At 43.4% G+C, this 26,095-nt stretch overlaps 1 protein-coding gene across 2 annotated transcripts; it reads left to right on the top strand.

Moving 5' to 3' along the window:
• The first annotated feature begins 4,986 nt into the window (after window positions 1–4,986).
• On the top strand, window positions 4,987–26,081 carry Ddx17 (DEAD-box helicase 17). 2 transcript variants are annotated; one of them, XM_041671735.1, is made up of 13 exons: window positions 4,987–5,382; window positions 8,528–8,678; window positions 9,561–9,660; window positions 10,966–11,099; window positions 11,692–11,757; window positions 13,888–14,029; window positions 14,287–14,447; window positions 14,537–14,709; window positions 16,122–16,232; window positions 16,648–16,709; window positions 17,798–17,857; window positions 21,911–22,147; window positions 23,333–26,081. In XM_041671735.1, the coding sequence occupies exons 1-13, from the start codon at window positions 5,333–5,335 to the stop codon at window positions 23,836–23,838; spliced, it is 1,953 nt and encodes a 650-aa protein (XP_041527669.1). In that variant the 5' UTR covers window positions 4,987–5,332; the 3' UTR covers window positions 23,839–26,081. The 2 variants fall into 2 exon arrangements, with proteins under 2 accessions (XP_041527669.1, XP_041527668.1); XM_041671734.1 differs by having other exon boundaries at window positions 4,988–5,382; window positions 21,911–22,153.
• The last annotated feature ends 14 nt before the right edge of the window (window positions 26,082–26,095 follow it).

Raw genomic sequence — 26,095 nt, 5'->3', positions numbered from 1 at the left:
AAACTTAGCACTTTCAAATCTGATCAAAAAGAACATGTCTCTGTTAGGGCAGCTAGGGCTGTTACACAGAGAAACCCTATCTCAAAAAAACAAAAATTAAAAATTAAAAAAAAAGAACATGTCTCCTAGTGGTTGAAATGTCTAAGTATGTATTCTACCGTTATAAAACAAAAAGAATAATCAACAGCAAAAGTGAGTAGAGTTTGCAGATGCAAACAAGAGAAAAATATAAAACCAACCTGTGATCCCACAGTGAGATGGACAGGTTTCCTGAGCTTTGCTTCTAGCATCCCTTTGGAGACAATGGGCAGTGTCTAGAAAAAGTGTGTCATCACTTGGGAGAGCCTCAGGTGTCTACAGTGCAAAGGCTAGGGCTGCTGTTGAACACCTGTACTGGCTGGTTTTGTGTCATCTTGACACAAGCTAGAGTCATAAGAGAGGAAGGAGTCTCCGTTGAAGAAATGCCTCCATGAGATTCAGTTATGAGGCATCAATAGTGATCAATGAAGGAGGGCCCAACCCATTGTGGGTGCTATCATCTTTGGGTTGGTGGTCCTGGGTTCTATAAGAAAGAAGGTTGAGCAAGTCTATAAACAGCATTCCTCCGAGGTCTCTGTATCAGCTCCTGCCTTTGGGTTCCTGCCCTGTTTGAGTTTCTGCCCTGACTTCTTTTGACGATGAACAACAGTAATGTGGAAGGGTAAGCTGAATAAACCCTTTCCTACCGAATTTGCTTTTTGGCCATGGTGTTTCATTGCAGCAATAGAAGCCCTAAGACAACACCATACAATTTATGTACTAAATGTGTGATTCTGGACCAGCTATAACCTTCCTGACCTCAGTCTTATTATCTGTAAAGTGGAGAGATGACAGCAGCTAACAGTTATTGATTATTATACATGAGACACTACCCTGAATGCAGTTCCATGGCTTTTCCCAGCATCCCTGTAAGAGATCCCTATTGTTTTATTGGATTGACAGAGGAACTAAAATTAGTGAAAACTCTTAACACTTGCCTTGAACACTGTGAGCACATAACTATTATTTCTGAGATTTTCAAGGTGGGAGGTAGATTGAGCTAAATATATTTTCACTAATTCCAAGAGTTTGGTTTGTCTCTAAATGAGATCCCTTGGTCTCTGACCTCTTTTCTGGTGAAATTCTATGTTTACAAAACACATAAACTTTGGCACTGGACAGATGATTCACTGGTTTCGAGTGAGTATTGTTCTTCCAGAAGACCAGAGTTCAGTTCTCAGTACCCACTTCAGGCAACGCACAACTCTCTGTAACTCCAGCTCCAGGGGATCTGGTACCCTCTTCTGACCTCTGCAGATAATGCTTTCATGTGCACAAATGCACACATACTCACAGTAATTTATTTGTTTGTTTTTTCAAGACAGAGTTTCTCTGTATAGCCTTGGCTGTCCTGGAACTAGCTCTGTAGACGAGACTGGCCTCAAACTCAGAAGTCCACTTTCCTCTGCCTCCTGAGTGATGGGATTAAAGGCGTGCGCCACCACACCTGGCTCGACACACAGTGTGTTTTAAAAATAAAACAAACACACATACACACACATAAAAGTTGAACCATCTTTAAAAATATATATATACATATATGTATATGTATACGTATGTATGTATGTATGTATGGTCTGAGACAGGGTTTCTCTGTGTATTCCTGCTGTCCTGAAACTGGAATTCAGTCTGTAGACCAGGCTGACCTTGAACTCAGGAAGTTGGCCTGTGTCTGCCTCCTGAGTACTGGGATTAAAGGTGTGCACCACCACGACCCCCAACAAAAAAATTATTTTTAAATTATGGGCATGTGTTGTCTATATGGGAGTAGTGCATATAAGCACAGGTATCTGAGAAAGCTAGAAGAGGGCACTGGATTCCCTGGAGCTGGAGTTATCTACAGACATACATCTTTATGTAGATGCTGGTAACCAAATGAGTTCTCTGCAAGAGTAGTATGCACTCTTAACCACTGAGCCCTTTCTTTAATTCTGTTATCTTTTGGATGTGAACTACATCGTATTTGTGTTATGCTCAAATCTGTGAAGTCCCCGCAAAAGCCAACAAGGAAACTGAATCCTATATGTAAAAGCAAAGAGCCTTTATTTTAATCAAGTTTGCAAACTTGGTCTCTCCACATTTCCAACGTATTGGAATAACCAGAATAGAATAGGGTTTTATAGTAGTAAAGGTGTGGGTGAGGGGTTTCTGAGGTCTTAACACCCCTGATTGGCTGACATTCGACTAGGGTTTTCTGGTGACTGTGCGCTGGCAGGTGTTTCTATTTACAGTGCTTGGAATGCCAGGAAGTTCCTTTGAATGGTCTGTTCTTGGGTGGAGGCCCTGTGATCTCAGCTTGTGATTTCTTTAGCCCAGCACTGTCTCAGGGTAAACAATTGAGACTCCAGCCTCCATTTAAATTCATTGACGGCCAGAGTCCCAGGTGATAATGGATAAAGAACTTCCTTTGGGTGACCTGCCCAGACTTGGATTATCATGGCTGGCCCTCACACAGACATTGCCCATTGTCTCCCAGAGAACATTGGGAAATGCTCTTATTCACCCTTGACTCTTCCCTTCACATCCCTAGCATCAGCAAATCATTTGCTCCATCTTCCCAAGGCAATCATTTCTCCAATACCCAATTGATATTAACCTGCACCAAGGCCCACCATCGCTTGCCTGGATTACACTACCCCCTACAAACACCAAGACAGGGTCTCACTATGCAGCCCTTGAAGGGGACTCCAGAATAGTGAATAGTGGCAGGGGCTCCCTCCCAGACCCCATTTAGGCACAAACACCTGTTTTCACAGAGAGATCCTTTTTCTGGTTCTGCCAAATGGCCTTGCAGGTGTAATTTTTTATTTATTTGTTTTTGTTTTTCAAGACAGTGTTTCTCTGTAGCTTCGGAGCCTGTCCTGGAACTAGCTCTTGTAGACCAGGTTGGCTTCGAACTCACAGAGATGCAAGTGTAATTTTTAAGAGGGGAGGTCTGTGTTAGAATGGGCTAGGATGTGGTGATAAAGGAGATAGAGGACAAGGGATAAGGAGAAGGAGACAAGGAAACCGGGGCAGGGATATTTGTCCTGGAGGGATAAAGGATTGCCTCTGGATAGAGGGGAGACAGATATGGCCCATAGGCAAATGGTGGTTTATTTTTTTTGTTTTTTTGTTTTTCGAGACAGGGTTTCTCTGTGGCTTTGGAGCCTGTCCTGGAACTAGCTCTGTAGACCAGGCTGGTCTCGAACTCACAGAGATCCACCTGCCTCTGCCTCCCGAGTGCTGGGATTAAAGGCGTGCGCCACCACCGCCCGGCCAAATGGTGGTTTATAAAGGTAAAAGGGGAAGCCCTTGTTAGGATGAGGTGTTTAATTTTAATAGGGCATGCTGATTAGGTGAGCCAAAGGAGGATCTTGATTACTGGACTTGGTAGTCAGTCTCAAGAGAAAGTGGCCAAATAAGGGAATAGACCTTGGTGGCTAGCTTCAGGAATGCTATTTAATGGTTATTAGGAAGGCAGAGGGAATGGCAGAGAAGAGCAAGACCTCCCAGAGCCACATCCTCTAGGAGGCTAGTGTCCCTTTAGTGCTGGTTGTTCTGGAGCTCTCTGTAGACCTGGCTTTGAATTCATAAAGATCCACTTGTCTCTGCCTCTCAGTGCTGGGACTCAAGGAGTGCTCAACAACTCCCAGCTTCCCTACTGTCCTGTCTTTTTGTTGAGGGTGTTGGGCTCAGCAAACATTTTTCCTGCTTTTCTGTGGCCTCCACTCGCGCAGCCCTCCTCAATTTTCTTTTTCTAAGTTAGCAGCTGTAACATAAACATTTGTCATCTGACTCCCTCTCTAGAGAACAAACTCTGAGCAAAGGAATGTGTTAGTTCCCTAAGCATCAGGACAACCAGCACAATGCCTGGCTCTCCATGTCTGTCTCTATGGCTGAACTGACAAGTAAAGACCTTTTATTTTCCTGGTTTCTCAATAATGTGGGCAACATTCACAACAGGAGACAAGACAGCCTCCAGACTGATGGCCTCCCTTCTCCGCATCGGTAGAAATAAGACTAGAGGTCTCAAGGGACGCAGCAGGTTCACAGTTTTGCAAAGCAAGTATGGCTGAGCTTGTATGCCTTGGCAGTACGCAGGGATGACAAACAAAAGAAAGTAATCTATGAGCTGGGCGGCGCCCGCGGCCTAAGCTGGCCTGCCTTCCCCAACGGGGTCTGCCGTTTCCCCAGAGAGGCGACCCATCTGATGGCGACTAAGGCCATCAGCGGCCACCTCAGGAAGGGCTCCCAGAGGGGGGGCCTCTGGGTGAGCGAGTCGACTGTGCCCAAGCAGGAGCGATGACAACAGTCTATTCGGAACTGTGGGAAACACAGGTGTCTTTTAGCCCAGTGGGGATGTCGCCCCTAAAGAGCGACACGACGCACCCAACATGGATGCGGCGCCAGCGCGGCGAAAAGCAACGGAAGAAAATGGCGCTGGACTGCGTAGCCAGCTTGGCGAACACAGGGCGGCGGGGCAAGGGGCCAAGGCCGTTCAAGAGGGCCTCAAGACCCTCCAGGTTCTAGTACCTACAGACCCCCGAAATCCGACCAAAACAACGTGGGGAGAAGCTATTGTGTCTGCACAAGGCCAGCCTCGAGTGCCGTTTGAGCTCGGAATGCTGGGAAAAAGTCTATTCTCGAAACAGAACTCGCAACGAAGACTACGCACCCTCGCAATAGAGGGCCGGCCAATCACGCAAACAATGTTACGTCGCCGGAGGATCGCCCCACCCCCAGCCCACGTTCTGAAGCTGGCGGCGCGAGAACGGTACGCCTGTTGCGTACAGTGCCTTATTTAGGTGGGCCGCCAAGGGTGCCCGTCTCCGCCACTGACGTAAAACGCCTCCTAGAATGTCTGTAGCCCCGCGCCAAGCCCTCGGGCTCCTCCAGACGCTGTTTACGTAGCGTCTCGGCCGTGCGTAGCGATAAGTTGGAGCAGGCTCAGCGGCCGCCGCCATTTTGTGCAGTCGCTGGGAAGGAAGGGAGACGCCTATACCGTGGCACCGCCCGGTTTGAGCGTGACCAGACCTCCCCGCTGTACTAACAACCCCCGATTCTCTGTGTTTTGCTCCCGTCTCCGACGAGAGAGGCGGCGACGGTGGCGTCTGCGACGGGAGACAGCGCGTCGGAGCGAGAGAGCGCCGCGCCTGCCGCCGCCCCAACAGCGGAGGCGCCGCCGCCATCGGTCGTCACTAGACCGGAGCCACAGGCCATCCCTAGCTCGGCCATTCGTGCCCCGCTTCCAGATCTTTATCCGTTTGGGACCATGCGCGGAGGCGGCTTTGGGGACCGGGACCGGGATCGGGACCGTGGAGGGTAAGGGGAAGGTGCGGGCGGGGGGCGGGGTAGCCCGCGACGTACAATGGCCGCCGTGCTCGGGCCTCTGGCTCGGCCGAGCGCATGTACGGTCCGCCGTCGTGGCTCGGAGGCGGCAGGCCAGCCTTGTCGCCCCGCTTGACCGGTCTCGCCGATCATTTGGTCCCTGCAAGCCGCAGTGTTTGTCCAGGAAGAACCCGCATGCTCAAGTCTAGAAAAAGCGACTTCGAGGTGGTTTCCTTTCCGTTATGTCTCCAGCCATCCCATTTAGAAGGACTAGAGTCGAAAAGGTCTTTTATGACTCTAAGCCAGATTTTACTCCCTTTCGGTCATATTTGGTTAATTGGAAACACATCGGAATGGGAAGTGCTGGGCTGCTTTTAAAAGATCGAAGTTGGGAGAGCCGGGAGGTCAGGTGACATTTTTATTTATTGCCTTTTATAGATCCAGTTATATTGCAGAACTAACTTTGAGGCCTAAGCTAAGAAGTTTTTTGTAAATTACCGCAGGAAACTTCGTATTGTGCTACTAGAAAAATCCTTGAATGTGCCTGTCCTGGAGTCAGTACTCAAAAAAAGTTTATGCCAACGTTGTTCGTGATACTTAGATACCGGAAACAGTTCACGTCTAAATAAACTTTAAGTGATTTTTTTTTTAATTTGGATACAGTAAAGTCTTGACTGGTCATGGTGATGCACACTTCTAATCTTAGCACTCAAGCAGTAGAAACAGGTAGATCTCTTGAGTTCCAGGCCAGCCTGGTCCACATTGTGAGTTCCAGGACAGCCAGAGCTACATAGTGAGATTCTCCCTCGAATGGGGAAAATCCTTAGAAATAACAAAGCTATTGAAACCAAGAGATGTTCTTGAGGTGGCACATGCAGGTGATCCCCAGCACCAGAGGCTGAGGCAGGAGCTTGGTGACTGAAGCCAGCCTGGGCTACGGTAGCTCTTGTGTCAAAGCAAGGGAACGGTTTTCAAGGTTAGTTGTAGAAAGAAAGAAAATTCAGTTAGAATAACCCTTGTAAAGGAATCTTAATTTTAGAAGCTTTTTTTCTAGATTATTACTGTAATATTCAAGCAGTGTTAGCTGGGCCATTATGGCATGTGCCTTTAATTCCAGTATTTGGGAGGCAGAGGCAGGTGAATCTCTGAGTTCGAGGCCAGCCTGATCTACAGAGTGAGTTCCCGGACAGCCAGAGCTGCACAGAGAAACTAACTCTCTGTCTGGAAACAAGCGGAAATCGAGCAGGGCTGCATCACATCAGGAACACCGGGAGCATATTAGGAGCCACGCTAAAGTCGTTTGACAGAGGCTAAAAATCTCTTCAAAACTGGGTTGGGTAATTTTTGCAAGACTGAAAAAAAAAAAAACAACTGGCTTTCTAATTTTTTTTTTGGTTTTTTTTTTTTGTTTTGTTTTGTTTTTTTGTTGTTGTTGTTTTTTGAGACAGGGTTTCTCTGTGGTTTTGGAGCTTGTCCTGGAACTAGCTCTTGTAGACCAGGCTGGTCTCGAACTCACAGAGATCCGCCTGCCTCTGCCTCCCAAGTGCTGGGATTAAAGGCGTGCATCACCACCACCGCCCGGCTTAGCTTTCTAGTTCTTGTAGAGTGTTTCAGACTTGTGTTTGATTTGCAAGTGGGGTGGAGTGGCCAACTCAGAAGGCCTCTTTGGTCTGGTATTGAGCTGAAAACCTGGGGCCTTTTAAAGGTGTGGATCAGTGTTCCTGGCTGTATATATTTTTCTGTTGTGTTGGTTCAGCAGTAGTATTAATAAATTACCCCAGTTCTGCCTACTGAACGTACATATCCAATGAATCCCAGTAAAATTTCTTACCATAAATCTTTGTCAGGTTGGCCTAGAATGTGCGATGTTTCAGTGTAGACAACCACGGCTCTTCTAACAGAGGAGGGTTTTAGGTTGTAGGTTTTGTCCCACCACTCCCCAAACTGGCTGGTCTTGAAACTGAAATTCCTCAAAGTAGCTACTGTTGAATTTTCTGATTCTGTAGGGTTTTACAAGGGAGAAGGAAATGAGATTTTAAAATACCCTGTTTGTGTATCAAAGTCCTGTGCTTTTACATAGAGTAAGGCAAATAAAGGTGATATTTGTTCTAGGAACAGTTAGCTTCTAATTTCATACATTTTAGGTTTGGCAAGTGGCCACATCTGTATTCTTGAACAAGACTTAATTTTAAATCTGTTTGAAGGGGGTTTTGTTTTGATACTGCAATCTCATAGTCCAGACTGGCCTTGAACTTTGATCTTGCCACCACTTTTCCAAGTGCTAAAGATTGCACGCTTTCAGCATTGTATCTGGCTTTGAATTTTATTAGATGAGATACCTTAACTTACATCAACATTGTTTCTTCTGTAACTCAGTATTATTTGAGCATGGTGTGGTAGCTCACACTTATAATCCCAGTGTTTAGGAGGCTGAGGCAGGAGGATTTCTGTGAGTTGGGGTAAATGAGGTTCAGCCTCACAAGAGTAATATTATTTGGGGCAGAAAAAGGAGATACAAAATAAAGTATATCGATATAAAGATGAAGGCTAGCGAGGAAAGGATTACAACCCTTTATTCTGCTTCTTTTGAATAAACTAAAGGTGAGTACTAGTTCCTGGTGTCCCTATAGTTTGCAGATTAGCTGGGAAGTGCTTGTCTCAGCAAGCGGGGAAGTTGACCAAGAAGCTACAACAGTTTTGAGGGACTTGCTTCAAGTATATGTGTTTTTCTCCATCTCCATAATCTTGCTCTTACAGTTTAAGAGAGTATCTTCTTTGAAACCTGTTTATGTTTTATCCCATGCAGAATCTCTAGTACCACTTAAAAAAATACACTGGGTATGTAGTTGGGAGGTAGCCAATGATTTTGCCAAATGGATAAAATTAGTAGTAGTGCTGTTCTCTGCATAGAGAACTAAGATGTAGAGAAGTAAAGTGTGCTCCCAGATTACATAGGAAGTTTCAGAAGGAAATAGAGCTCAATACTTGTCTGGTTCTAGAATCTCTGCTCTTACCCCTGAGATTCTAAGATGAACTCAGATGAACCGGCTTTGGAAAGGGCTTTCCAGGAGCCATCTCTTCACATATTTCTGTCACATGAAACAGCTACTAATGAATCAACATTTTCTGGTGTCTTTAGGTTTGGAGCAAGAGGTGGTAGTGGCCTTCCCCCAAAGAAGTTTGGTAATCCTGGAGAGCGTTTACGGAAAAAGAAGTGGGATTTGAGTGAACTCCCGAAATTTGAGAAGAATTTTTATGTGGAGCATCCAGAAGTAGCAAGACTGACTCCGGTAAGAAAACAGATTGATCCAGGTGGTTGTACTTTATTTTGTATTAGGTCAGACCATAACAGTCCTAGCCATGGCTGGCTTGCCATTGTGTTTTGTTTAATTTTTATGTGATACAACTATTTTATTACTGGGTAGTGGTGGTGCATGTCTTTAATCCCAGCACCTGGAAGGCAGAGGCAGGTGGATCTCTGAGTTCAAGAACAGCCTGGTCTACAAAGCAGTCCAGGCAGCCAGGACTGTTAACATGGTCTCATTATGTAGTTCTAGGCTAGCCTTTAACTTTCTTTTTTTTTTTTTTTGATTTTTGAGACAGGGTTTCTAGCCTTTAACTTTCTATCCTGCTACTTCAGCTCATGGGTGCCAGGGTTACAGGCATGGGCAGGCAAACCTGGTTTGTGATATTCTCTCTTTGGTCAAACCCTGAGCTTTGTCCATGAAGGCAATTTCTCAACCATTGAGCTAATAATTTTCTTTTAGCAGTACCATGCTCAAACCTGGTACCATATGCATTTAAGCTTAAACTCTACTATTCACCTATATTCTCATAAATTAGTTTAAGATAAATTAACATTTGTGTTCTTTTACCACCTGATAGGGTATTCTACCCAGAAAATACTTGCTTGTTCAGAAAGAGCTTTGGGCTCAAGTTATAGATAATCTCTTCCTAGTTCTAGTTTTATGTATAATAGAAGTTAATTATTTGTAGTAGACTGTTATTTGTAGTAGACTGTTTAAGTAACCCTGGCTGGTCTAATTGTTTTTGGATAAGGTTAGCCATGTGCATCACAAACTTGAATTCATGTAAAAATATTAATATTTATCATGTGTGATAATAAAGCTTTTAAATTGAGAAGAACTTTTACTGTCTTCTCCCCCCCATAGTATGAGGTTGATGAACTCCGTCGAAAGAAAGAGATCACAGTGAGAGGAGGCGATGTCTGTCCCAAGCCTGTCTTCGCCTTCCATCATGCGAACTTCCCACGTAAGTGCTTTAATCCTGCATTAAGTGGTAGGTTGCTTAAATTTTTTTTTAAGGCTCAGAATTTTGTTGACAAATAGAAGCCTTTTTTAAAAGAAAAGATAATAGACAGGAAGTGATGGGCTCATGCCTTTAATCTCAGTACTTGGCAACAGAACTCTGAGTTTGAGACTAACCTGGTCTACAGAATAAAGTAAGTTCCAGGACAGCCAAGGCTGCACAGAGAAACCCTGTATTGGAAAACCAAAAAAGAGAGAGGGAAAAAAGAAAAGATGGTAGCTTATTGGCCAGTCAGATGGTTCAGTGGTGAGAGTGTTTGGACCACCTAAGTTCAGCCTTTGGAACCCAGATAAACGTGGAAGGAGAAAACCAACTGCATGAAGCTCTCCTCCGACCACCACACACTCACTCCAGCACATCACACATGCACACAGTAATAAAGTTAAAAGTTTCTTAGGTTTTTATTTTTCATGACAAAGTCTCACTGTATAGATCAGGCTAGCCTAAAACTCAAGAGATCGCTTGCCCCTGCCTCCCAAATGCTGGGATTAAAGGTAGGTGCCACTATACCTGGCTTTAAATAGTAATTTAATGTGAGTTTTCAATTTTTTAAAAGCATGAAGGCTACTTGTATTAATAACCACTATGTTAATAGTTATTAATACTTTTTTTTTTAAGATTATTTGTGTAGGGTGAGGTTCCTGAGAAGTCAGAAGACAGCATCAGATTTCCTGAAGTTGGAATTACACACAGTTCTGAAATGGGTGTTGGGAACCAAACTTGGGTCTTCAGTAAGAACAAAAAGTACTCTTTAACAGCTGAGCCATCTCCTCAGCTTTGGTGTTTTGTGTTTTTTTTTTTTTTTTTTTTTTTTTTAAGATAGGGTATCTGTGTCACAACTCAGTGTGTCCTGGAACTTGTTTTGTAGACCAGGCTAGCTTCCTACTCAACAGAGGTCCACTTGCCTCCCAAGTACTGGGATCAAAGGAGTGCACCACCACCCCCGGCTTCTTCTTTCTTTTTAGTGTCAAAACTTGCACCGATATTTTGCCCCTTCGTTTTATAAGGCAACAGAATATTGCTTCTAGGATACAGTATGAACTTTGGGGACAGTAAATGACGCATGGGCCTGTGCTATTAGGTTTGTTAGGATAGTAATTCACAAAGGTGGTAGTGAACTGGCAAGAAATTGGGTTTAAAGTTCTTGATAAGTCTAAGTAAGTCTTATCTTCAGTAACTGCTACTCTAGATCTCATGTGTGCCCTTAGCTTTACTAGTAAAAGTAGTAATGCGTTCATTTTTTTTCAGAGTATGTAATGGATGTACTGATGGATCAGCATTTTACAGAACCAACTCCCATTCAATGCCAAGGATTTCCTTTGGCTCTTAGTGGCCGGGATATGGTTGGCATTGCACAGACTGGCTCTGGGAAAACATTGGCGGTAGGTACCATGTCTTTGACATTGTAGTAACTTAATTTTGTTATCCTAGTTCTCTTAGATTTTTCTCAGGTGTCATGTCCATGTCATGTGTCCCCCCCACCCCCCAACACACACACCCTGAGACAAGGTTTCTCTTTGTAGTCACTGCTGTTCTGGAACCAGGGTGGCCTCCAGCCAAAAAACTGCCTGCCTCTGCCACCTCCCAAGAGCTGGGATTAAAGTCATGCGCCACCATGCCCAGCTCACGTTTTCTCAATTTTTCAACTCATAGTTAAAATACTATGTGCAAGCCAGGGTGGTGGGATATGATATACCCTTTAATCCCGGCACTAGAGAGGCAGAAGCCAGCAGATCGGCCTCTGAGTTGGAGGCCAGTTTGGTCTATGCAGTGAGTTCCAGGAAACGAGAGCCAAAACATAAAATACTACTATGTGCAATATTTCAAATGGAGGTTTGCATTGTACTTGAGTGTGGTGATGTGTTGTATTTTTCTTCCTTTCTGTTAGGGCATTGTTAATTACTGATTTAAATTGGAACCATTAAGATAATGGCTTGAGTTTGTATGACATTGTTGATTCTCATTCTTCCTCAGTATTTGCTGCCTGCAATTGTTCATATAAACCACCAGCCATACTTGGAAAGAGGAGATGGCCCAATTGTAAGTGTATTACAGTTTGTAAATTTTCTTGTTTTTTTGTTTTGTTGTGTTGTGTTTTTTGAGACAGGGTTTCTCTGTGTAACAGTTCTAGCTGTCCTGGAACTGACTTTGTAGACCAGGCTGGCCTTAAATTCGCTAAGATCCACCTGTCTTCTGCCTCCCAAGTGCTGGCATTAAAGGCATGTACCACCACTGTCCAGCCCAGTTTATAGTTTTTAAGAATTAAAAATTCACATTGGTATGCTCTCAAGTTCTTTGTTCTGCCTTCTTGAGAACCACCTGGGAATGCTCTGCTTTACATTGGCCTATTTGTTAAGTCTGCTCACGCTGTTTGTGGGTGTGGCCGTGGAGATCAGAAGAGGGTATTTAATCCCCTGGACCTGGAGTTACAGTTGTTATCTGCAATGTGATTATTAGGATTGTACCCAAGTCCTGGAAAAGGGCCAGTGCTATTTATTAACCACTGAATTGTCTCTTCGCCCCTGCCCTGCCCTGCCCTATCATTTGGAATTAAATGACTGAATTTGAGGCATTCTTTCTCTTTTCTGTTTGGGGTTCTATATATATCTAACTTGTGTCCTTGTGTGTGTTAGGCAAATAAATACTCACCACTGAGCTCTATCTCCCTGAACCTAGTCTTTGAGCCAGTCTTTTTTTTCCCTTTTTTTAAAAATGTATTTCCTTCCTGTGCTTGTTTTATTTATTTATTATGTATACATTATTCTGTCTTGTGTGTCTTTGGAAGAGCAGGCAATGCTCTTAACTGCTGAGCCATCTCCAGCCCTGAACCAGTCTTTGTAGCACATTTAAGTACAAGTCTTTTTCTTTCTTTTTTTTTTTTTTTTTTTTTTGTACTGAGGGTTGAACTTAGGGCTTAATGTGTGCTAGGTAAATATTCAACCATTGGGCTATATCAGCAGCCCTCAAACACAATTTTGAATTACTCATTTTTGTTAGTTTTGGTTATTTTTCTTTAGGGAGTGGATTCTCTAGAAGTTAGGGTCAGTTCTTCCCACCACACCACGTGGATCTCTGATCAGCTTTTTATTTTTAACATAGGCTAGGCTGGCTTTGAACTCCTTGCCTCCTGTGCTGGCATTAAAGGTGTACACCACCATGCAAGCATCTTTCTTCTCCAGTCATCATTGTCGTCACCCCTATTTTTTTTAAGTAGGTTTTTTGTTGTTGTTGTTTTGTTTTGTTTTTGTTTTTTAAGGTAGGGTTTCTCTGTAGCTTTGGAGCCTGTCCTGGAACTTGATCTGTAGACCAGGATGGTCTCGAACTTAACAGAGATCTGCCTGCCTCTGCCTCCCAGGTACTGGGGTTAAAGGCGTGTACCACCGCCCAGCCAAGTATTTTTTAACTTTTATGTCCATTGGTGCTTTGCCTCCATGTATGTCTGTGTGAGTGAGGATGTCAAATCCTTCTGAACTAGAGTTACTGACAGTTAGTTATGAGCTGCCATGTGAGTGCAGGGAATTGAACTAGGGTCCTCTGGGAGAGCCACTGTTTTTAACCCCTGAGCCATTTTTCTAAGCTCAACTTTAATCTGTATTTCCTACTGACATTTAAGTTTTTGTTTGATGGATGTCCCCACCCTAGCTAGAGAGGGTTTCTCTGTAATGGCCCTGGCTGTCCCTGAACTTGTTGTGAATACCAGTCTGATCTCAATCTCACTCACAGAGGTCTGCCTGACACATCATCTTTCCTCTTGTAAGGTTAAAAGTTGGTAGTACAAATCTGGGTGTGATGGTGCAAACTAGCCTGGCTAGCCTGGGTAGTAGAAAAGTGAGGATCAGAAGGAACTTCAAGGTCATCTTCAGCTACATAGTTAAAGGCCAGAGAGTCTATAGAAAACGCTCTTTTGTTTTTGTCTTTATACTTTTATGTAATGATAATGCATCAGAGTAAGCCAAGTGGGAAAGATGCTGGTATATTTCCATTTCTAAATTGTAAGTTATATTTGCTCATAAGCCAGTGTGCCCCACTACTCAAATAAATTGATGTGCTAAATTGGACAATGAGGGGAAAATTAGACTACCCTCTGGTTCTTAGGGTTGTTTGGGTGTTTTTGTTAAACTTGGGTTGGCTGTCTCAAGTTTATTTGCTTCTCCCCTCCCCTTATTTCAGTGTCTAGTGCTGGCTCCTACAAGAGAACTTGCTCAGCAGGTGCAGCAGGTGGCTGATGATTATGGAAAGTGTTCTAGGTTGAAGAGCACATGCATTTATGGAGGGGCTCCTAAAGGTCCTCAGATTCGAGACTTGGAAAGAGGTAAAAAAAAAAATTCCTTCCTTGCCAATTTCTGTAAATGAAATTGGACAAGTTTCTTGTTAGAATATTCAGTAGCAGGGGGAAGCTAGAGTCTTAACCTGCTCTTTGAAGTTTGCATTACATCATGCCCTTCAGATACTGTGTATGTTTAGCAACTGCTGAACATCAAATGCAGCCATCAGAACTGGTGTGTCATGGTTTCTGTGTACTGAGGTTTAGACTGTTTATAAAAAGTTTATTGTTTTGTTGCTTTGCAGGTGTTGAGATTTGCATAGCCACCCCTGGGCGCCTAATAGATTTTCTGGAATCAGGAAAAACAAATCTTCGCCGCTGTACTTACCTTGTGTTGGATGAGGCTGACCGAATGCTTGATATGGGCTTTGAGCCCCAGATCCGTAAAATTGTTGACCAAATCAGGGTTCGTAAAGCTGATACTTCATTATATTTATACCTGTTCAACTGTTATATAGTTCTTTAATATAAAGGAAAACCTTCATTTCCTGACAGCCTGACCGGCAGACACTGATGTGGAGTGCAACCTGGCCAAAGGAAGTAAGGCAGCTTGCAGAGGACTTCCTGCGTGATTACACCCAGATCAACGTGGGCAATCTGGAGTTGAGTGCCAACCACAACATCCTGCAGATTGTGGATGTCTGTATGGAAAGTGAAAAAGATCACAAGTATGAAAGGGGACTTTGTTTTCTTGTTTTGATAGAATATTGGGATTGGTTGATTTTTAAGGTAGAGCTGCTCTTGATGTCCTAACATTGCATTTAAACTCATGATCCTTCATAATGCTAAAATTACTGCTGTACTGTACCATAGCTGAAAAGGCCAGGATTTTTTTGAGGTTGGAATTATTGTTGTATTGTTCTGTTTCGTTTTGTTTTTCCAGACAGGGTTTCTCTGTAGCTTTGGAGCCTATCCTGGAACTAGCTCTTGTAGACCAGGCTGGCCTCGAACTCACAGACATCCGCCTGCCTCTGCCTCCCGAGTGCTGGGATTAAAGGCATGCGCCACCATCACTGCCCGGTTAGGATTCCGTCTCATTGCCTCCATTTCTTATTTTTTGAGATAGGAATAATATCAAATGCATCAGACCTGCTTGAATCTAGTGTGAGTGAATTAGTTGGAATTCACTTCTATTTCATGTATGTGAAACAGGATCTCGTGTATCCTTCTTAGGCCTGGACCTTGAGGTGTAAACAAGATTACTTAGAGCTTTTGCCTCCCATGTACTGTGAGTTCAGGCATATGCCACCACACTGTTTAGGTGTTGCTGAGGATTGAACCCAGGGCATCATGCTTGCTGGGCGAATACTATAACCACAGTGGATTAGTTTTTGTTGTTTTCATGTACTGTCCTCAGATCCCTAGGGGTGGAATTATAGATGTTTGCCAGACACCATAGTGGATGCCCAAAGCTAGTGTCAGTCCCCTCTGTAAGAGCAGCAAGACTTTTAATCTCTTCAGACCCTGAATAGTTATAGATGTATGCGTTTAAGTACCTGTGAACAAGCCAAGCGTGTTAACACACCTTTATACCAGTGCTGCAGAGGCAGGCCAATTGCTTTAAGATTGTTTTTTTGTGTTTTGTTTTTTAAGACGGTTATACCAGTGCTTCGCAGGCAGGCCGACTTAAGGTTTTTTGTGTTTTGTTTTTGGAGATTGTTTTTCTAGTTTGTGTAGCTTTGGAGCTGGTCCTAGAACTCCTTCTGTAAACCATGCTGGCTTTGAACTCAACAAAAATCTGCCTGCCTTTCTCTCCCGGATTACAGGTGTATGCCACTACTGAAGTTTGAGGGCAGCCTGGTCTACAGAGTGAGTTCCAGGACAGCCAGGGCAACACTGAGAAACCCTGTTGTATTGAAAAACAAAACCCAAAAAAGTTAGGTCTGGAGGGTTTTTTTCTTTTTGGAAGAGAAGATTCCTGTTATGTAATTAAGGTTGACCCTTGGATTCTCCATCCTGCTTCAGCTTCCTGAGTGATACTGGGACTGTAGGCATGTTCCACCACACTCTAAGCTTTGGGAGTTAATAGCATCTGTGTGGATGATACTGTATGAGACTGCATTGTTGGTCTTGTTTTCAGATTGATCCAACTGATGGAGGAGATCATGGCGGAAAAGGAAAATAAGACTATAATATTTGTGGAGACAAAGAGACGCTGTGATGACCTCACTCGAAGGATGCGCAGAGATGGGTGAGTACAGCACCGAGAGAGCATTATACCAGCAGTTTTCGACCTCTAGGTTACGCTATCTGTGGAGGGAGGGTGGGCAGACGACCCTTTCATCCTGGTCATATATCTGATACCATGCATGCCAGATATTTACATTATGATTCCTAACAATAGCAAAATTGCAGTTAGTGAATTGGCAACAAAATGATGTATGGTTGGGGTCACCACAGGAACTGTATTAAAGGGTTGTATTGTTAAGAAGGTTGAGAACCACTGCTATGCTAGGGCCTTTACACATGTGTATTTTAGCATAATGTGTAATTGTGTAAATGTATAAATAAGCACCGTCTTCTTATTATGTAGCTTAAACAACTTGATCAACATTATGTACTAATACTTGGGTAAAGATTTCTAATGTATAATATTCTTCTGATAGTTGGCCAGCTATGTGTATCCATGGAGACAAGAGTCAACCAGAAAGAGATTGGGTACTTAATGGTAAGAATAAGACTAAGTATTTTCTTTTGAGATAGTATCTCACTGTGTCATTCAGTCTTGCTTTGAGCTCATAGAAATCCACCTGCCTCTGCCTACTAGCACAGTAAAGTTTTTTTTTTAAATATTTATTTATTTATTTATTATGTATACAATGTTCTGTCTGTGTGTATGTCTGCAGGCCAGAAGAGGGCACCAGATCTCATTACAGATGGTTGTGAGCCACCATGTGGTTGCTGGGAATTGAACTCAGGACCTTTGGAAGAGCAGGCAATGCTCTTAACCACTGAGCCATCTCTCCAGCCTCACAGTAAAGTTTTTTTGACAAATGTTATGCCCCCTGCCCTATTTAGAAAGAACCGGGTAAAAGATTATTTTGACTTTGTACATCAAATAATGGTTTGAATGATTTCTACACAAAAACAGATGGTCATAGATAGTTTTGAAGACATGGCCTGGCTGCGTTCCCTATACTAGATTCTATTTGTAGATCAAAGCCCAACCAGCCCTATTTTAGCTAATTGAACCCTGGGCATTTTCAGTACCTCTCCAGAGTTCTTTAAAGCTTATAATAATAAAAATAAATTTTTTTTTTTCCAAATGAAAGGGCTGGAGAGATGACCCAGGCATGGTGATGCACGCCTTTAACCCTAGCACTTGGGAGGCAGAGGCAGGTAGATCTCAGTGAGTTTGAGGCCAACCTGGTCAATAAAGTGAGTTCCAGGGTTTCAGGCCAGCTAGAGCTGTTAGACAAGAGAAACCTTGTCTTTAAGTAAAATAAAAAAGACCCACATGCTGCTCTTCGGAGGACTTGTGTTGAGTGCTTCACAAGCACCTGTACTTCCAGCCACAAAGAGATTCTATGCCTCTGGCATCTGAGTACCTACATTCATAGACACACAGTTTTTAATAAAATACTTTTATTTTTCTTAAAGTGGGTATGGTATAAACGGTTAAGAAGGTTTACAAAACCAACATTATCAATGGCATGTATATTAGGTGGGTGGGGAGAATGATTTTTCTTTGTCTTTTATGGATGTTCTTTATAGCCTCAGTTCCCTAACTTGGTACCTGTTTTTCTTTTTTTTCAGAGTTCCGATCTGGAAAGGCTCCTATACTCATTGCCACAGATGTAGCCTCCCGTGGGCTAGGTTTGTATAGATAGGTCTCTGTCGGTGGTTTGTGTATCTTTTGTTTTGAAAATTTTTTTTGTCATGTCAAATTTAGAGTTGTATGTATATAAGTTTAGTCAAAAGAGTATAAGTGTGATCCCCCTCTTGTAAATTTTTTTTTTTACCTTTGTGGGTTTAATTTATTTTATTATTTTGGGTTTTCTGCGGTCATCCCACCCACCCCTCTTTTATTTTCAAAGTCTCGTCCGGCTCCTAACAAACAGGCTTTGGTCTGCAGCAAGGCCTAGGCATGACTATTAAGTTACAGGGAGAAGAGATAATTCATCTTACAGCTTAATTTCTTTTTGTTCTTGTTCAATTTTCTGGCTGGATAGAAGGAGCCTAATGAAACCTGGCTATCAAAAACTGGTTTCTTTAGTTTTTGCCTTATGCTAGTTTGTCTATTATAGATACAAGCATAGAGGCTACTTCTATGAACATTTACTAAAAAGTTTGATTACTTTATACTGTAACATTCTTTTTTAAATGTCTGCATTGCCTGGTATTATTTCAGTAAAATAGTGGGCAATTCTCCCTTCTTACCCTCCATTTGGCCATCAATGTGTTGTCCACTTTAAGAACTTAGTTTAAAGGTGTTCTTCTTTAGTTTCAACTCACAAATTTAAGATACATACAGATGGCCTGTTGTTTTGACCTGAACAATTCTGACCCAAAATGTTAACATTTATAAAGATTATTTCAACTGGGTGTAGTAATACATGCCTTTGATCCTAGTATTTGTGAGACAGAGGCAAGTGGTTTTTTATTTTGAAGCCAGCCTAGTATGCCTAGTAAGCTTTAGACCACCTGGGGCCACATTATGAGACTCTGTCTCCACAAAAAGAGATTGCTGTAGCTGGGCATGGTAGTATATGCCTGTAAATTCCAGCACTTGGGAGGCTTGGGCAGAAGAATCAATAGTTTGAGGCCATCCTTACTTATATATAGCGAGATCTTGTTTTAGAGAGATGGGGGTCATTTCTATCATGAGGAATCCATTATTGATATGTTTAATTTCTGTTGAGGAAGGAGAGAAGTACCAAATTTCCCCGTGCAATTTAACATAACAATGATAAGTATTGATGCGGCAGTAGTGGGGCTTTTTTATACCTTGAACTCCTTCAGAGGTAGTGACCTGCAGCCATGGTGGGAAGCTGTGTCTTCCCTCCGAGGTCATGTCTGGGTCTGTGCCGTTAGAACTTGGGCCTGTTGGGAGAGGAGGCAGAAGCCTGAAAGCAATTTCCATGAAAGCTTTCAGTAATGGTGGTTTTTAAAACAGGCTTGCTATGTGCTGGTAGCTTCTTTGTGCATCTTGCCTAGACAATTAAAAATCTTTGTTCTGGTTGTGCCCCTTTGCATATTTTAACAAAATCAATTGGCTGCCATTAGAATAACTTAGACTCTTCATCCCACCCTCCCTCATTCAAGTGAGGGGAGGGGGAAGGTGCCTGAGTCTGTTTCTTGTTACTCAACATCAGTGCTTGTTTTGGGCCCCTTTGTTTGCTGCCTTGTAAAAATAAAAAGGAGGGAGAAAACCCACCACAATGGCAGAATTCTGACCAAGGTCCTACAAGATCCTGGAAAGTGAAGGCTTCTACCTCATAGACAGGGGTGCTATTTTCAGCTGAGTCACCAGGCCTTTTTTCACTTCTGTGGAGCGATGGTCTCTTAAATGATCCCTTCAGGTAAGTTCTTGGCTTCCCATAGTTCATAGTAGTCATCTTCAGGCGACCACTGTTCCCTTTCCACTGGGATATTTTTTATTTCGCTTTTTTTTTCTTTTTTCTTTTTCTTTTTTGTTTACAGACTGTTGAACTAAAAGTATTGAATTGATTTTGTTTTGTTTTTTTAGCAGAAGCTTTGATATCAGCTGCAGATCACTCAGTACATGACTGAGGCAAATCTACATTGGCCCGAAGCCGCTCTAGATGAGCCTGCTGGCTAGTCTTAGATCCTCCCAATTAGTCATTGGAGTTTTAGGCCATGGCATAGGCTCTCCCAGGCCACTGGCCAAACCATGTAACTTTCCATTTCTTACCCTGCTACAGCATCTTCTCTAGACAGCAAGATAACATTGTGGCAGTACGCCAGTAACCTCAGGGCAGCCTGGACTGGAGAAAACCAGATTCTGTGCTTGCTCTTTGGTGGCCTCAGGCAGCTGTGTGCACACAGGACACCCTTCTAGTATGAAGAACTTGCACCGTGTCCACCCTTTATCAAGCCCCTCCAGAAGTGCTCCCAGCTGTTAGCATCTGGAGCCCCAGTTTCTTGCTGCTTGGAAAGCACACTCCTGTGCATCCAGTGCAGTAATTCAGCGTGCTCTGTTGCCCATGGTCACCAGTGGGAGTGACTAAGGGCTATTATTCAAGCTCTGAAGATGTGCTTATGGAGTTACCCCACCCCCACCCCAATCTTCCATCCTTGCCCTATATTTTTTCTTTGTGGCGTCAACGACCCAAGCCGGAGACTCAAGCTGCCCCCTGTGATAAGTGCCTTCTCGTCTTTCTGGTGTGATTCAGGACTTTAGGGGTCAGTAAAGACTGAGGAGCCTTTATTGTAATAAGAAACAGACATAATGCCCCTACTCCACACACCCCTAACCACAGCTGAATTTTTGTTTTTTAATCATCTCCCCTTCCCCTGAAATTGATCCAGTCTGGGCAATAGATGCAGTCTGACCCTTTGGATGTAACTTTTTTTTAATTTTTCTACAATCACCCCAATTACCTTGGGGAGGCGTTGGAGGACCTGAAATTTTTACCTGAACCCAGGTTCTCCGGCGCTTGGCAACCAAATGGGGCTACAGAGAAGCATCTAAGCCAGTTCACAGAGCGAGCGTGTGTGGGGACTTCTCACTGCCATGGACCCTTGATGCATGCTCCCCGCGCTCCAGTGGTCCCGTGTCAGAAGGCGGAGTTTTCGAAAGGAGGCCGCCAAATATAAAAGACAAAGAGACGGGATCGGCTGCAGCGGTTTCCCAAAGGAGGAGGGAGTGTGCATCGGTCTGGTAACAAACAGAGAATGTTTTTTAATTATTTCTATCACAGAAATCTGTGTTTTATCTAGGATATTTTCGGAATATTCTTTGTAAAATGCAGATTTTTTTCCACAAAAATTAGGATTCTGTTATTAAATTTGTTTGTTGGGTAGGATAAAAAACATTTAGCTGAAAGCATTACACTAACATTTACATAACTATAAGTTTTAGGGGTTACCCAGCCCAATTCCTAGCCATGTGCAGAATATTAATGTGTGTCTCAAAGTGTCATGGTTTTCCCCACGTTCTTTGGCTATTGAATCTCCAGGTCACGTAGACAATCTGATTAATGATACAAGTATCCAGTTTGTAAACTTGAGTGGAAAAAACCCTCACTTGAGAAGCTGGGCTTGGAAGTGCAGTGAAATTTTAGTGTAATGTGTTCTTGTGATTGAAAGGGAAAGATAATGTGGATGTTCAAGCAAAGCAAAATAGGTGTGTACTGTGGCTCTGGTTTGCTTTTTAAATACGAGAGCAAGAAAGCCCTAACTGTAGTCTGAGAATGTAGTGGGTAGATGAAGTGCCTTTCCATGTTGCTCTGTGACTGGTTGGAAGGTAAGTTGTTGTGCTGTTGGTAGACTGTGCCAGGCTTCTCCCAACAGAGTAGAAGTGATTTGGCCCTGCACTTTAATGGTGGTTATTGATCTCTACATCCCAGTTCTGAAAGCGGTGGCACTGGAATGTGTCAGTCTGAACTCTGGTTGTAGTGTATCTCCTGTCAGCATACTGTCACAGAAGAGGCAGGAGTTTGGGGGGTTAAATGGGATTCCCGTGGGATTATAATCAAGATGCAGTGCCCATTTGTGTCCTGAGAATCACTGGTTCTCTTTTACTCTGTTGGGATGAGTCTTTTTTGTACCTGCTCAAAGTGGTTACTAACTTCATCTTTTCTCCTCTTGCTGTCATCTGCATTCGTGCGTTCCACCTCTTGGCCTTGTACTTTACCTTCTCTTTCCACATCAACTTAACGCAATGACTCATCATTGACCTGGAAGATGTGGAAGATGTGAAGTTTGTGATCAACTATGACTATCCAAACAGCTCAGAGGACTATGTTCACCGTATTGGCCGAACGGCCCGGAGCACCAACAAGGGCACTGCCTATACTTTCTTTACCCCGGGGAACCTAAAGCAGGCTAGAGAGCTGATCAAAGTGTTGGAAGAGGCTAATCAGGCCATCAATCCAAAATTGATGCAACTGGTGGACCACAGAGGCGGTGGCGGCGGAGGGGGTAAGGGTAAGTCCTGGAATTTTCCAGGTACTGTATGGGACTCCTTGATGCTAATTGTTTTTTTAATTTTTCATTTTGATCTGTGAAGGAAGGCTCTTGCTTAGAAGTCAGAGAATGCTTAGTGGTTTTCATGGCGTCATTGTAAGTCAAAAAGCAAGTTTCATCATTTTACTGCTATTGTTACTATTGTAGCCTTGTATGTGAGAATCTAAGACCCACTTACTTAAATTTTGGGTCACGTGCATGGTCAAAACTAACTCATACATTCCTGTAGATTTCTTTTTTGTGGGGGCGGGTGTTTAAGACAGGGTTTCTCTGGCGTCAAACTCACAGAGATTCCCCCCACCCCCAAACACACACACTGATGGTGTGGTGTTTGCTTTGACCTCTGGATCTAAGGCCAGGTGCGACTTCTAGGTACAGTTTGAGGCTTGTATCTAGACCCTGTCTCTCTTTGTTTTTGTTTTTGTTTTTTGTTTTTTTTTTTTGAGACAGGGTTTCTCTGTGAAATAGATCCTGGCTGTCCTGAAACTCACCCTGTAGACTAGCCTTGAACTCAGAGTGATCTGCCTGCCTCTGCCTCCTGAGTGCTCAGATGAAAGGAGTGTGCCACTACTGCTTGGTTAGACCCTTTCTCTTAATAGATACACAAAGCTAAAGCCTGGTTTTTTTGATACCTTTAAACTGCTTCTTAGTTATACTAGAGTTTTCAGTTTTGCATGTGGAGAATTTGGTAATTTTACGTCATTTCATAGCATAGTATTAGCTAACACACAACTGATCTATGGTTGTGAGATGCACTCAGCTCCGACTCCTGGCTCCCTAGCCTGGTGTGCGAAAGTTGTTTATTGTGTTTTGGCTTCAGGGTGGTAGTGTACGTCTTTAATCTCAGCACTCGGGAGACAGAAGCAGGCATGTCTCTTAAGTTTGAGGCCAGCCTTTTCTGTAGAACAAGTTTCAGGACAGCCAGGGCTAAACAGAAACCCTCTCTCAGGAAACTGATGGGGGGAAAAATAGATTGTTTTTGTTGCCCTCAAGAAGAGTCTAAAAGGCACCAAGTTAAGTATTAGCTTAAAGACTGGCATTGCTGACACTGAAGATGTGTTGAGTATTTCTGTTCCCTTTTATGTTTAGTTTGTGTTGGATCTCATACTGGCTTTAAAAATGCCTTTATCTTCCCATCAGGAGGTCGCTCTCGATACCGGACTACTTCTTCAGCCAACAATCCCAATCTGATGTATCAGGATGAGTGTGACCGGAGGCTTCGAGGGGTCAAGGATGGTGGCCGGAGAGATTCTACAAGCTACCGGGATCGCAGTGAAACCGATAGAGCCAGTTATGCTAATGGCAGTGGCTATGGAAGCCCAAATTCTGCCTTTGGGGCACAAGCAGGCCAATACACCTATGCCCAAGGCACCTATGGGGCAGCTGCTTATGGTACCAGTGGCTACACAGCCCAGGAGTATGCTGCTGGCACATACGGGGCTAGTAGCACCACCTCAACTGGGAGGAGCTCCCAGAGCTCTAGTCAGCAGTTTAGTGGTATAGGCCGATCTGGGCAGCAGCCACAGCCACTGATGTCACAGCAGTTTGCACAGCCTCCAGGAGCTACCAATATGATAGGCTATATGGGGCAGACTGCTTACCAGTACCCTCCCCCACCTCCTCCCCCTCCTCCTTCTCGTAAATGAAGCTGCTTGGTGGGAGTGACTTGTGCAGATTACATCTAAAGGAACGCTGTCTATTCTTTTACCTTATAGCCATTTTTATTTTTTCTTTTCCCAACCATTGTGGTTTATCTTTTTTTTGATGCAGATTAGTTAAAATTCACTGCCAGGTTTCTTCTGCCCACCCAAAAGATCCAGTCTGTAATAACAGATTTTGTACGGAAATATATATATATATATATAAATATATATATATATAACTGACTAGAAAACATTTTCTTCCCCCGATTTAATGCATGTTGAGGATATTAGGCGCTTTTGTTGGAGCCTGCTTATTGTTGGGAGGGAGGGTAGGAAAGGATGGAGTGTTCTGCAGAAGATGGCAGCATCTGTGCTTCAGGCTGTTCTCCTTATTGGGAGAAGCCAAGAGGGATTTCATGTGTGTTGTCCATGGTGGGTTTTAAGTTACTGAAGTTAGATTACTCGGCATGATGGATTTTAAGACTTGTCAGTCATTTTGGCTGATGGCGTATTAACATGGATTTGAGAGCTAAAAAATTCCTAATTGGTTTGCCCCTCTCTCCTGCAGTTACTAAATATTAACCAGGTTAGTGTTGAGTTAGAAATCAAATTTCTGAGTTCAAGCGACCTTTTTAAGTTTAAAAAAACTACAAAGCATTGTTTGCTGGGTAGACTGGCATTTGGGTAGAGACTGCCTGGTTTTGCTCCCCATATAACTAGGGACCATCTGAAAAGTTGATTTCTTTAGCCAAATAGTTATGAGCAGTAAGCATGCATCAGTGAGTAGCAGATGCTTCCTAAGCAGCTGAGTCTATGGTGTACAAAATGCCTTTATAAATGATGACATCCAAATGGGCAGATCGTCCTCTTAAATTCAGTATTTTTAGAGTTAAGGTGGCTCATGGGCTGCTCTGCCCTCTTGACCAGGCTCTCCTGAGCAGGACTCCATGGCCTGTTCTGTGGTGTTTCATAGCAGCTGGAGGCACTCGTCCTCGGCATCCTTTTGCACTCAGCTTTTCACAGGTAGGTAGTGCTTAGGAAGCACTCTGGAGGACTAGAGCCCAGGTCCCCCTTACTCTGCAGTGGGAAGGTGGGTTTGTCTCATCCCTTTGTTAACTGTTTTCTTCCTGAAACTTCCAAGAGCAACAGATGCACCTGAAAAGAATTTTGCTCTTGTGTCCCCTAACAGGATGGGACAGTAGATGGCCCCAGCACCTGTGAGAGATCATCACATGGCGGGGTCTTTTGTTTTGCTGTTACCTGTGCTGCTCATTCACAGTACAGGAGGAGGCTCCACTTCATTTCGTGGCTGTGCCCTCAGAATGCTTGCTGCTTTGTAAAAGTCGTAACCATACACTTGAGGTTTCCTTCAGGAAGAGAAAGGGGATGGTTTTGAGGGCTCTGAAAGTAGGATTCAGTGTGCGACACAACAGGTAGGTTGTCAGCATATGTTGGGTATATGTATGTGAACGCTTGGCATCCTTTTGTTTTCCTTACTATTTTACAGAATATGAAGCTGGGGGAGTGGTGGGCACAGATGTGTGGCAACCCTGCTCTGTGCTTGAAACCAAAGTGTATGTTCTGTCTGTCTCTCACCCTGCCAAAAGGAAGTGTCTAATCATGGACACTGACCAGCCTGTTACAGATACTTCTTCAGATTTACCTATTAAGCATCATACCATGGGCTATCCTGTGCTACTGCAGCTCTTAAAAACACCCTTTCTGTTAATGCCTTTGGAGATGAAGCAGTAGCTAGGTTGCTTACCTCCCCTTTCCACCAGAAGCATAATCCAGATAAATTAACAGCTGAATTACTACTTCATGAGCTCTTTTGGCCTGGGTACGGCAGAAAACTAGCAGTTTTCCTATTTAGTGCAAATGACTTCTGTCTTGTCTGTCCTTTGAGTTCTCTCAGAACAGGCCTAGGCACGCCCTCTGAGGTGGGGTAATTGCCTTCGTGTGGTTAACTCACTTAAGGAAAGGGCTTCAGTATTAAGCTGTGGGCTGCTTCTCCCTACCCCTCCTGAACAATTCATTGTGCAGACTTATCTAAAAGGTTGGTGGCTTTTGCCTGGGATCAGTGCTCTGCTAATGCATTTGCTGGTCTCTGAACACATTCCTGTCATTGAGACTTGAATTGTAGGTGTGATGTTAAGGCACAGGATGCTAAGAGCTATGTTACTACTATTAGTTTGTAAATTGTCCTTTTGATACCATATTGTTTTCTTTTGTAGGTATAAATAAAACAATTGACAATAAA

Source organism: Microtus oregoni, unplaced genomic scaffold (assembly GCF_018167655.1).
Source record: "Microtus oregoni isolate MIOR12 unplaced genomic scaffold, Mior012 000022F_ref0000154, whole genome shotgun sequence".
Taxonomy (NCBI): Eukaryota; Metazoa; Chordata; class Mammalia; order Rodentia; family Cricetidae; genus Microtus; species Microtus oregoni.
The sequence above is the reverse complement of the archived record's forward strand: the minus strand, read 5'-3'. Positions and strand labels throughout refer to the sequence as shown.

Coding starts and splice junctions, on each gene's coding strand:
- Ddx17 (XM_041671734.1), top strand. CDS start 5,333: ATGCGCGGAGGCGGCTTTGGGGACCGGGACCGGGATCGGGACCGTGGA. Junction 9,661..10,965: donor CCATCATGCGAACTTCCCAC/GTAAGTGCTTTA, acceptor ATTTTTTTTCAG/AGTATGTAATGGATGTACTG. Junction 11,758..13,887: donor AAAGAGGAGATGGCCCAATT/GTAAGTGTATTA, acceptor CCCTTATTTCAG/TGTCTAGTGCTGGCTCCTAC.